Here is a 13,625-nt window from a genome sequence, read left to right on the forward strand (position 1 = left end):
ACGGAAGCTCATATTTGTTGTTCGAATCCCACTCTACACTGTATGTTCAGATGCATTTACACTTAAAACAAACTTCGTGGAACTTTTTCCAAATCAGATGTCGCCAAAAATTTAAAAACAAAAAGAATAACTCTGAAGGAAAAATGCCGAATGCGTTATTGCAAAATGGAAAAAAAAATCTTCACATATTCGTTCGGAAGTGGTAAAAGAATAATAAAAAACTCAAGCATAAATGTTAATAACACTTGTTATTATTACCAGAGACATTCTCAAAATAAACTTCTTGTCCGTTAAAATCAAATCAAGAGGAAAGCAAGATCTCCACCCGGTCGCGTGAATCTGTGGCTAGATTCAAGAGTTGGAAACACTACGCTTCTCGCGAGCTGCTATTCCTGGCGAAACTAGATGATATACAATTCCGGGTTGCATAACCGTAAGGGGGGGGCGTTTCATTCGATTTCGAGTGTACATATCGTATATTTAATGTTGTGGCCCTTGTGCGAGAAAAGTACAGTAAATGAGTGCGTGAAAGTTGGGTTGTGAAATGTTAGTAATTGAGTCACGATTTATATATATACATATATACATATATATATATATATATATATATATATACACACACACACACACGTCTAGGTATTGCTGGCAGCTTACAACGAAGTATATAATAAGAAAATGGGGAATTATTTGCATATTGTGGACTGAAATTAAATATTCTTGGCGTGGCAGTTTTTACTACTGAGTAGTTCTGTTCTTGTAGGAAATATTAACCCAGAATTGTATGTTGAAATTGCGTCCACTGTTATTGTCAGTCAGTATACTCTGTAAATTATTTGGACGAAGTTAATTGGACATAGAATGAACCTGTCGGGTTCGAATGAACTAATGTAAAGAAATCCTATTTATTATTGGTATATGGGTCTTATCCAAGTTAGCTGTTAAAATAAAAGCCAGTTAGTTATATCCTTTTTCCTTTGGATTAAAATTTGAACTTTTCAGGGTAGAATATAGGTCAACATAACTCAGAACGTAGAATAGAGGACTGGATTGAAAGGTTTGAATTGCTTTTCTTGTGGAGTTACGTAAATTCATCGGAAGGGGGAACTAGACGATTCCTCCATCTTTCCGATAAGTTTGCGTTAGTACAGGGGCATTCGTTCGATACAAATTGGGTTCTTTTCACCAGAGGGTGAACACTATCCTGGCAATGGCCTCGATACGGGCAATTAGTGGGCATACAGCTAATGAGTGCAGTAGTTCTTTATTTTATGTATCGCTTCCGCAATTAACTTGTATGACGTCAGGTAATTATAGCTTGGTTCTTACAGGTACGTACGTCATACGTAGTAGTAATCTTACCATATCAAGTACGTATAATTACGACCAACTATTGATAGTAACCTTGCTTTAAGAATATTTGGCTTATTGTTTATTACTTAATAGCGGAATCAACAAGACTGCTCACTTACTATAATAAAGTCGTAGTATTGCATGTTACAAAGTAAGTGTGATAGAAAGGTACTTGTACCAATACAGAAGCATGATAGTAGAGGTATAGGGGATTCCGAATAGATGGTAGCAGATGTTTGAAGATAGCTGGTTACATTAGAAAAAATGTGTACTTTATTTACAAAGGTTTGGGTCAGAAATTAACAACTCTACACACTCGCTACAAAGGAGGCTATGTGAGCATAAAAGCTTCAGGATATCATTACAAAAAGATGGTAGCATCACTCATAAGTAAGTAATCGCCACAAATAGATGGTAGCTGATGATTGAAAACAGCTGGTTACATTCAAAAATTGCGTACTTTATTTACAAAGGTTTGGATCAGAAATTAACAACTCGACACACTCACTACAAATGAGGCTATCTGAGCATAAAAGCTTCAAGATATCATTACAAAAAGATGATAGCATCACTTATAAGTAAGTAATCGCCACAAATAGATGGTAGCTGACCAACAAAACTAACTATTCACTATAGTGATTATTTGTTTACTTTCAGAGAGGATATTCTGCTCGCAACATTGTTGTAGACCTGAAACTGAAAGAGATGAAATTCTACGAAGGACATAGGATTGATGGAAAAATTCTATTCCCTGCTACTGGATATCTGGTATGGATCCTGTGTTGTGCATTGTCATTAAATGTTATTTTAATTCAACCGACCAAAAATTTTGGTGCTGTTAACTTGCCTCAATTTATGACTATAACTAATTTGGTGTTGACTGTGGTGTACTAGCACTTAAACAAACAAGTGTTCGTAAAATTCAGTTAATAATAATTCCATGGTTCTTTATATCACAGATTAATTTGTAAGAACTAAAGCTCTGTAAAATTATGGTTCATGCTTGCGTTTAGTGTACCTGTTAGTTACGTATTTGCAATGGTCCAGTTTTACATGTTATGTCACAGCAAAGTTGCGCAAGAAATTCTGTGCATTAAAAGTTAGAGTTAAAAAGTCAAATTTAAGTACATTATTAACTTTCCAGTGTCTCGCGTGGGAAACATTCCAGAAAGTTCGAGGCAGTGAATTCAAATCAGAGCCAGTGATTTTTGAGAATGTTCGATTTCTGCGCGCTACAGTCATTCAACCAGAAGGTGAGTATCGAAAGTTTAATGTTTTGTAATGTAATTCCTGATATTTGCTTCCTCTCAGGTAATTTGATACCATTTCTTGACTGCTAAAGTTAAGTTTCTAAGTAGTTATGAAACAGTTTCAGGATGATTATGTTGTCTCTATTTGGAGCACTTCCTCTGGGTTCTCTATTTACAAATCAGAGATGATTATTTGTTACTCTTCCAAGAAAATAATCTTCTGTCTTGACAGCCCTCGACTTTTTGTTTGTTGTAAAAATCATTACACCCAACTCTTCTTGGTATTAAAATTTCATACACATTCGATTCCTTTGACTCAAAAAAATATTACCTATTATTTTCTACTGACTTATAGACACACTAACACATGGGCAAACATTCATAATTCTGTTTTATATTATATTGATAGTCCAGACCATGAGTTATGCAAGTGACTAGCTCCTGTACTTAATTCCATATACGCATACATTATTTACATAAAAAACTGCCATCAAGAACATGATCCACATGCTCAAGAAAAATAGTTAATACAAGGTGTCTAAGCTACTAATATTTCAATGAATGAATGAATTAATTAATTAAAATTTACAGGTGCGTCGGCATATATGGTCATTTTGCAGTTTTAAAGTGTGCGAGGAAATATCCTCTTTTATAAAGCCCTTACTTTAAAGCTTAGAAAAGAGTGAAATGAGCCCCTTGAGAAATATTAAAATTGAAAGGTTGAAAAGAACCTGCACAGGACGTACACAACACAGTAAAAAGTTAAAGATAGCTTAAAAATTTCCTCAGAAACAGTGTAACAGGGCAGCTGTTTTCAAAAAGCTGTTGTTAAAACACTTTCATCATCTCCCATCATGGATGATAAACAGTTGGGAAGATTAAAACTTTGTCTGAGGGAAGTCAAATCGTCACAGAAGCTGTCACTGTTTAATAAGATTCTCTCTACATCTGTATCCCCTCCTACGTAGGCAAAAGGCTTATGCGTGCTTCTGCTTTTACCACAAGTGGTACCGGATTCAATTCCTAATGAGAACCACAAAATGTCGGTGTTGAGCTAATATCTTGATGACCATTGAAGTGGAACTTGAAATTATGAAATATTGAGCTGCGGTCTAGAGAGCCAGACAATGGCGTCGATGGAACACTATGGGACGGCCTTTTCAGTCATCTAATGGGAAAGCTGGTTCGGCAGACTTCGACCCTCAGAGAAGTGTTACACCATGGATTTTAGTTCAGTTTTATCTCACTCTAAATAATAGATTCGGCTATATTTCTGTTCTATGCAAATGGCTTACTGTATTTAATGTACGTGTAGTTACTTCTACATTTCCATTATATACTCGAATTTGGAATCACTTTGAACAATATATTATTATTTGTAGTCATAGTGCAATTTCAGACCTTTTATTGGAGAGGCAAAACTTCATGATTTCTGACGCACATACGTACGATTTCTCCAAAATGAAACATTTCAGTTCGAAGTTTATACTTAGTAAAATTACAATACAATTGTTTGATATATTTATATCATATTTTCTTACATCATTTGAGGATAAGCTGTTGCTCTGTTACCGATAGCTAAAAATGCTAACAATAAAACAATACTAACGCTGTCATATACATAAACGTATGTATGTATATAATATAAAGTTAGAAACTTTACAATGGGATTGGGATACAACCATTCCATAAACGACGGTGTATTTTTTTCATGTTCTCGAGTGTATAGTTAAAGATTTTTGTCTTGTATCATTTGTCCATTACAACATCAGGTATTGTGTTTTTGGTTTGGTCCGATATTTTACAGTAATTGTAGTGTGTTTTATCGTTTTGTAACTCACTGATGAAATTCATTAGAAGGAGAAAGAAAATTTTTGTCGGCTAAGATTCCATCACAGTGTCCTTGAATTTTTTTTAGTGTACTTTTACTGTTCATTCAAGTTCCTAACTTTAATATGAAGATTTTCACTCCACCAGGAAAGGTTAAATTCACTGTCACTCTGATGCACGGCTCTGGAGCATTCGAGGTGAGCGAAGGAGGATCTGCAGTAGTTACCGGGAAGATCTTCGTCCCCGCTGACGTAGAGAAGGAGATGAGCGACTTACCACCAGCAGAGACTGAACACACTGGTGGACGAAATTTGAAAACAGACGACATGTACAAGGAATTCCGCCTTCGAGGATACAACTACTCGGGCATGTTTAAAGGGATCATGGAAGCTGAAGTAACAGGTGAATCATTACGTATAATATTACATGCAAAAATAATTGTTTCCGTAACTAACATCTTTACTCCATCCTATTCTTGTTAAACGTCCGCGATTGGAAGGAGATTGGAAGAGGTGGAGAAAGAGAACGCAACGCTCCGAGAAGAGAACGACACGCTGTGGCGGAGATTGTGTTCGGCGGAGACGGAGATGGACAAAGTTGTGGGCCATTCGAAACGAAGTAATTTAATTTTCGATGGTGTGGAAGAGAACGGACATGAGACCTGCCAGCAGTCGGAGGAGAAGATCAGGGATCTGGCGAGGGAGAAGCTGAACGTGGACCTCGACGATCTGGCGGTGGAGAGAGCGCACAGGCTCAACTACAAAGTCTCTGGTTTCAGGCCACCACTACAAGAAGAAGGAAGAGATATTGGCAAGCCGGAAGAAGCTACAGGGCACCTCCATACTCCTCCGAGAAGACTTTTCGCCGCAGATCCTGGGGTAGAGGTAACTTCTTCCGGAACACACAAGGAATGCCAGGAGAGAGGGAAGACGGGCCTTCATTCGTTATAATAAATTAATTTTTGATTGCCAAGTTTTCGTTACGAACGACGACTGCTCCGACATCATCTGCGTTGAACAACAGCGAGGACACGGAGGACGGACATTTGGCAACCAGGGACGGGAGGTGGATCAAGGGGAACCCGGCGACAGCAGAATGGAAGGTCCACGAGAGGTCAACAGCCAGGAAAGGGATGCTTCCCAGAGAAAAGATGTCACGGGTGGCCGCGGCCCGCACGATGGGAGAGCTTGAAACGAGAGGCCGCAATCGTCCAACCAGGACACAACAGGAAACAACAGGGATCCACGGCTCAGGATGAGGAAAGGCACAGAATGACCTCCGAACTCTGTAGTGGAGGGGGAAAAGGCGTGACGAGAACAACACAAGTGCGTCCTAGGAATTCGGATTTAAATTGTGCCGATATGTGTGATGTTTTGGACCGCAGACGTCCAAGTGTGATGGACAAGGAGAGGCCTTCGGAGCTGCAGCCGAAATCAGGTATGTGTAGATTAGTTCCCAGAATCAACGCAGGAGGGGGGCGGGTCACAAAATAAAGATACTGAGCTGAACGTAGAGGGGCTGAAGGGAAAGTTGCACCAAGAGGGGTTAAGAGTGGGCTGGAGGTTGGCATGAAAGTAGTTTCCTGGCCCGATGCGATACAGAGACACCTAGCGACATATCAGTGAACTAGCAATTTTTCTCTGTTGTGTCCTAAACTAGAGGAAGAGCACAGGCCGGAGGGCAGAGGACCTCCCCCCCATGGTGGAAAGACTTGCCACCAAGTGTCCCCCCTGCCTTCACCACCCCCTCTCCTTCGTGACCGCTGCGAAAGGGCACCACCTGTTTCATTTCATTCTGGTTCCGGCTTGTTTCAAGATTTCTCCACTGGCAAAATATTCACTGCTGGCTGGCCCTTGCTTGGAAAGTCAGGACCTTCACAAATGAGATTTGGATTGAATAAATTTTGTTGATTACAGTGGCTGCTGTAATTATGTAGAATTTCTCTTTGTGCGGTTGAGATTATAAATTGAGAGTAAAGAAGGTGGTAGAGATTATCAGTTGAAAGTAACGACGAATCAAGTAAGAATAACTAATTGAAAGTACGCTGTGTAAATGTATAGCATACCAGTGGCAGTGATAACAAGGCAGAGGCATACTAGTCGCCATTTACTTTCTTTTTTTTGTAGGGGGTTTCGTGTTGATACAAAATTTGTATCTAATAGTAATAAGCACAAACAATAGTAACAGTTATTATTTTAACTACTACGAACAGTGCTGATAATAATTCGAGATGGACGGGAGCGAGACTATTTCCAATTTAAAGGAAAAAGTCTTGGATATGTGGAATGACCTAGGGATAAACAGAAGAGGCGAAAGACAAACCAATGGAACAAAATGTACAACTACAGTAGTAGCAATGATGTAAGGTAACGAATAGGTAAACATTGAACTTACACTTTATGTATTACCCATCTTAAAAACAGCTCAAATGTATTTGAAACTTTCTACATGTTATCATTTTGTATCATTATGACACGTGCTTCCCCTCGAACTAATATTTATTGTTGTTAATTTCCTTTGTCGTTGCACAAATGTTTATTGCTCTTTCCAATTCTAGAAATATTTTTAATGTTATTCGTAATACCTTTAATTTGCTGCGTGATTTTTGTGTTATTTAATATTAAGACCTATTACTGATGATGTCACAGAATAGTGACTCACCTGTATGTATATATCTTGTAAGACCTGATGCTATGGTAATTATGGACTGTGTTTAGTTTTTAGCTTTGGCTTTCGCACCCCTCAGGATAAGTCACGTATCATATCTGGTCATCTTGCTCCGAAATAACTACATGTATTACGGTCACAATGGCAGTCTTACGGATGACGTCAAGATGGAATGTTTACTGGAATCCGAACAATTGAAATGTAACACCACCGAGAGTGTAGATACGTTGATTGATTGGTTGATTATTTTTCGTCGCTTTCTGTCACTTTTGGCTAATCACGACATAAAATGGTGATTACATAGAATTGATGAAGGGATACTCGCAAAGAACATCCGTGCCCTGGCAACTTATAATCCCCACCCTACCATTAATTTCAATTGATAATACGCACCTCACCATTACTTTCAATTGATAATACCCACCTCCCCATTACTTTCAATTGATAATACCCACCTCCCCATTATTTCAATTGATAATACCCACCTCCCCATTACTTTCAATTGATAATCCCCACCCTACCATTACTTTCAATTGATAATACCCACCTCCCCATTACTTTCAATTGATAATACGCACCTCTCCATTACTTTCAATTGATAATACCCACTTCCCCTTTATTTCAATTGATAATACCCACCTCCCCATTATTTCAATTGATAATACCCACCTCCCCATTAATTTCAATTGATAATGCCCACCTCCCCATTACTTTCAATTGATATCCCCACCCTACCATTACTTTCAATTGATAATACCCACCTCCCCATTACTTTCAATTGATATTCCCCACCCTACCATTACTTTCAATTGATAATGCCCACCTCCCCATTACTTTCAATTGATAATACGCACCTCTCCATTACTTTCAATTGATAATATCCACCTCCCCATTATTTCAATTGACAATACCCACCTCCCCATTATTTCAATTGATAATACGCACATCTCCATTACTTTCAATTGGTAATCCCCTTACCTCACTATTACTTTAAATAACTAATCCCTACCCCCCACGTTATATGTAATTCCAATTGCTCACAGCCCCATTATTTGAACTTACTAAATTTCGTGTCTCATTATTTTCAACTTTAACGCCCTATTATTTATTATTTGGATTTACTAAATTCAAATGGAATTCGGTAAAATTTTATGTATAGAGCTCTTAAAATATTAAAAATTTAAATAATGAAACAAAGCATTTGTGGTGGTTGTGCAAAATGCAGAAAACGTATGACGAAGATTAATATGTACACATTCATAATTAACAAAATTCATCAATTAACAAGAATTGTGCAAAATACAAAGAAAGGTAACTAGAAAGAGAGAATGAATTATTTACAATTAAACCTAAACATATGGCTTGTCCTACAACGTTTACATCAATATTACAATAAATAAATTAATTAAAATTCTATATATTACAGGTATGATGAAACAACGATATTCTAGTTGACAACTTGTTAACAAATGTCTGATTGTAGTTATTGTGGAAAATGGTTAAATAGTACGACGTACATATGGGAAAATTACATGAACTTTCAAAACATTGCAACAGATCAAAGAGTACAAATCCACAGTCAATAGAACATATACATTATTAAAAAAAGATTCACATATTAATGTTATTAAAAATCACATTTTCTAGCACTATATTTCGTACAATAATTGAAACTGTAGATAGTTAAACCAAATAAACACTATATTTTATGCAATAATATAAAAAGAAAATAGTTAAATAAAATGCATCACAAATACTTGTAAACAAACCCCTTCTCAAATTTAACATTTTATGAGGCTAAGCCTTTTTTCATCCTTGCTTCCAGTATATAAGAGGGATCTCGGATTGACATTGATCTACTCTGGCGTGGATCCACCAGCTCTGGTAAAAGGCAATTCATGTAGAATTGCTCGAGTTTTGGAAGCATTTTCTCTTCCCAGAACTTATCGTCTCGGTCAATTCTTGCTACTTTTACGCCGAGCGGAGTCCACATTGCATATATGCAATATTCTCTCTTTGTTACGTGCAATTGTCCCTGGACCTGGTAATAGTGGTTATGAGTTGTCTTTATTCCTTCAATTGTGCCTTGTTTTGACAAATTCCACACAGTAGATTTCTTGGAGCTGATTGCTTCATCAGTGAATTGGTCAAAATAAATTGACAGAATTTCGAGGAGAGGTCGAGCCGCTGTGAGCCCACACCTTACGCCAATATATGTAAGTAAACCCGTGGCGCAACAGCCCGTGAAGGCAAGGGCCTACTCACTCACTCACTCACAAGGGCCGGCCTCACTAATACACCAACCAGTTACAGGGTGAAGTGTGGTCAGCACGACGAACCCCCAGCCGTTGTTGAGGGTTACCCCAATCTCCTCAACAGGTCCTAAAGACCAGCCATGTCAAACTCAATTCGTGAGTAGGGCCGCATAACGATAATGTCAAAACTATCCGGGTCACACATCTAGAACCCCAACACCTTGAAGTCCAGAACTAAGTGGTTCGACCCAACGGTGCCGGATTCCAGTGATTGTTATTGCAGCATCGATATGTAAATTATATATAGACCTCCCCCCATATTTTTTCATGGTTATAGTATTTTACATGTTACTTTCGAGTATAAATTGGTTACAATTGTGAAAAACTTTTTGCAAGAAACTGTTTGTGTGCAATTATAGTTTCGTTTCGCACAGATTTGACAGTTTTTTTTAACAAGCTTCTCAAAAGTCTGCAATAAGTTTTTTGTGAGCATGAAACTCTTAATGCAAACAACAAATATTTTGTCAGTCATTCTTGATCATTCGGCTCGGCTGTTTCATTAATCTTCCATTATGGAAAACAACTTTTCACCAAGGCAAGTAAAACCAAAATTAATAAAATTTCTTCAGCAAAATAGCTTATTCGAGGATACTCCTATGGGAGATATGAGAAAAATCAAGGATAGCCCACCTCGCGACATTTATTTTTCAATACGAGTTGCACTGCAATTCAATAAGTTCCATTCGAAGGCAGGACTTGCACACGCATCATCAAAAGAAAAGGGAGCAGAGCAGAACAAGAATATTGCCCTTCGCACCCTCTGAAGTCTTGAAACCTGTTTCCAATTTCATCACGTAGTATTTTTACTGTGGACAAATATTCCTGCCATTCATGGTATTCCTGAGAAGTTGAGAAGGACAAATTATAACTTTATTAAAAAAGTTTTAATATAACGGAAGACTGTAACTTTGCAAAATGACCTCCACTTCCTTCAAAATATCAGCCCTTGTGTCACGGGGAGGAATCATTCAAGTAGTTTTACTGTCATATCGAGATGAGAATCGCATCCACGAATGAAGGGAGCTAACCCAGCTAGCTCTCAGACGTTCGTAATTTCACATATTGTGAGCGAAAAGGCAACAACACGAACAATTTCTGCTTTCAATTGTTCGTTGACTAAGTTATCAATCCTCTCCTCAACTGTATTTCTGATTTTTTAATATTTTTTTTATTAGCGTTGCTTTTCTGCCACGTTTGGCTAATGGCGACGATGAGGATGAGTAATTGTATGATGAAATTGATGAAGAGACACATACAAAGAACACCCATGCTCAGGCCAGGATTCGAACCCGCAACCTCTGGTGTCGCAACGGGCTGTGCTAACCACTCCTCCACAGAGGTTGGCAAATTTATTTCGTGATATAGAAATACTTCTGAATGAATAAACTTTATCAGGGTACAAATTTTCTACACTTTTCACTATTCACTTCACAACAAAAGTAAGCATTTCACTTGAAAAATCTACATTCCTCGTCTATAGTCCTTTTCTTACTCCCACGAAGTTTGGGCAGCCATATGGTTCCCTGAAACTTTTACAGAAACTGACTTTTCTTCCAGGTAAATCCTTGAAAATCAAGAAACAGACTCATAGGCGACAGAAAGTATGCACGCTGCCCTCCCCCAGCTGGCAAGATATTTTCGTACTTCAGAAGTAACATGTCCATCAGCTTGCTTAGTTGACACAACACCTACTCTATAATGGAGTGTATACCTGTGTAGGGAAAATTGGTCAATGTGTTCAAGTTTGGATGAGTCTGGTCTTGTATCACGAGAAAAGAGAAAACGCGATAACTACAAATGTATAGATAATTTCAAGCATGAAGTGTTAAGTGGGGCCAAGGCGGGCCGCATTAACAGATGCTGGGGCCTACATGCGGCTCGCGGGCCGCGAGTTTGACTGGCCGAAATATCAGGAGAAAAGTTGTTACGCTTCTTCCAGGAGACTCGAACCTGCGCGCGTCCCGTAGCTGGAGAGCCCAAAGCATGACGCCTTGGACCGGACGGTCACGATGCAGGACAGCAGGCCCGTAGGCAGAATTTTATTTTTTTGGGGGGGATGCTCATCCCTTATCAGCAGCTGCCATCTAAGGGCGAAAAAGTGAGGGAACCTCTGAAGATGAGTTTTTGTTTCCTAATTTTAATTTGGCAAAGGGGAGCTCTCTCACTGTACCAAGCGCCGTCAACCCTATGCCGGTCGTTTGAGTATCTTGAGTTTGAGTTTCTGTAAGTCTTCTTTATGTATAGATAGGCTAATCGGGACTGGACCTACATTTATAGTAGGATTGAACTATTGGGCGTCCAGCAGGTACCAAACTCGGGACCTTTTGACATTACGAGGGTCATCTTTACCATTACGCTATAGGGGAGGCAAAAATATCTGAAACTAAGAAGACATTTTGAATGGACATGTAGAATGTAGGAGGCAGGGTTCGCGCTGAAGAGGAAGAAGACGGAATTCTCCCTCCCCTTTCCTAACCTGTACATCTCTAATGTAATTCTCAATCAAGCCAGGAGTCTTGTCCTTCTACATTTTATGTCACTTTTGTTATTGTTAATGAAGAATTCAAATTAATAATTTGTCTTTAAATCTCAAGTTAGCAAGTCAGCCAAAATTATGTTTTTATACTAAATTTTAGATTAATTGAAGATTTGCAAAGAAACAGTAGACCTTTTCATGATCCTTCCACTCCAAAAACAAATGTTTTGTAAGAGTCACATCAAGTTTATGTTTGGAAATAGTGAAGTTCTAGGAACCACACACACACACACATATGTAAGCAACAACGATAGTAGGCTATTGTAATTTGGAGAGGATGTGATTTGTGAGCGGAACAAGCATGGGAATTTAACGAAGTTCCTTTGCGAATCATCAATTATGTGTGTGTGTGTGTGTGTACACGGTGTACACGTATTTCCTACCTGCATCGTTGACTCACAAAGTACTACATGTGAGGTAAAACTATCGAAATGTAAAAAGAGGAAGCGCTACCACCCTCCCCGCCTTTTCTACATTTCATTCAAATCGAACACCAGGCACGTATCGAGATATATATTTCGGAGGGGCGTCCTAACGTAATGTCTCAAAATAATAATATTAATAATGTTAAATTAAAATAAGTATAATTATATTAAATTAATTAATCTATTTTTATTACATTAATAGATAAGAAGGCGATATAACAACAGTGATACAGTATAACATCACGTATTCATTATCTAGCTTACGTGTAGTTAAGGTCGGCAAAATTTGTAAATAAATAGAAACTGCCCTGGCAAGGAAATTAATGTCAAATAGATAAAGAATATAATATTTATTGAGTATGAAAAAATGATGTTAGATCCAGTTGACGAAAGTAAAATGCCTGGTAATATTTTGCATGTTATTATAAGTAGTAATAATTCTTGCATAAATCTTCTTTGGTACTGTCATTCAAAGTCGTATTGCTTTCCAATATTTTTGCGGAAATAAACAAATTGCGACTAAACAACAACCTTATTTTCATTACTTAATTGAAGTTATTTTATGATATCATTATTTAATTTTTGTACTTGGTAAGTCTTTCGCGGGGAGGTTGGGACTCCTGAACCCCCCTGAATACGTTCTTCGCGGTAGGAATCGAGATAAAGTTACTGTGTCACTGGTTCCAATTCACGGTAAAATATGCTCTGCTTCTCTACACTCAAACATACACAAACTCATGGCCTTCCTGCTTTCTTGGTTTCTTGCCTGGGAAAGAGGCAATAAATCAAGCTGTGACAGCTACGGGACCTTCTGACGAGGGGACGGAACCCAGCTGTGCAGAGGATTCAAACACCCGCGCGAAACAGCCCTCCCTTCAGCCTGGGGCAATTTTCGAACAGAGACATCTAGTGGCCAAGTGGCGAACTATGATGAATGAAATTCGGCTGAAGCGGCCGTATCTTTCGCCGTCGATAATACATGACATTTTTAAACAATCATTTTGGGCTGTGCAAGTGACTTTTGAAAAAAAAGCCCTCCCTGGCTTAGTCATAAAAGGATTGAGCATTACGTTAGTATGCATCATAATGGCCATTTTCGTTGGTGCTACCCACAAATCCTATAACCATTCTGTGCTTATTTACGTATTTCCTTATGGGAAATTGAAAAAAAATAATGGTATTTGTGCACATTTATCGAACTGAAATTGCATAAATGTGTCATGTACTTAAAGTTTCATAAAGTAAGTTCACA

General features: G+C 38.2%; 1 protein-coding gene across 1 annotated transcript in view; it reads left to right on the forward strand.

Moving 5' to 3' along the window:
• The window catches only part of LOC145985638 (fatty acid synthase-like), a 277,489-nt gene that overhangs the window by 109,097 nt on the left and 154,767 nt on the right, over positions 1-13,625 (forward strand). Inside the window, exons 13-15 of the mRNA XM_083119710.1 lie at positions 2,008-2,118; positions 2,495-2,603; positions 4,578-4,832. Coding sequence (XP_082975836.1) covers positions 2,008-2,118; positions 2,495-2,603; positions 4,578-4,832 — 475 coding nt within the window. The remainder of the gene's footprint in view (positions 1-2,007; positions 2,119-2,494; positions 2,604-4,577; positions 4,833-13,625) is intronic.

This window comes from Lepisma saccharinum, chromosome 1, assembly GCF_977018435.1.
Source record: "Lepisma saccharinum chromosome 1, izLepSacc3.1, whole genome shotgun sequence".
Classification (NCBI taxonomy): Eukaryota; Metazoa; Arthropoda; class Insecta; order Zygentoma; family Lepismatidae; genus Lepisma; species Lepisma saccharinum.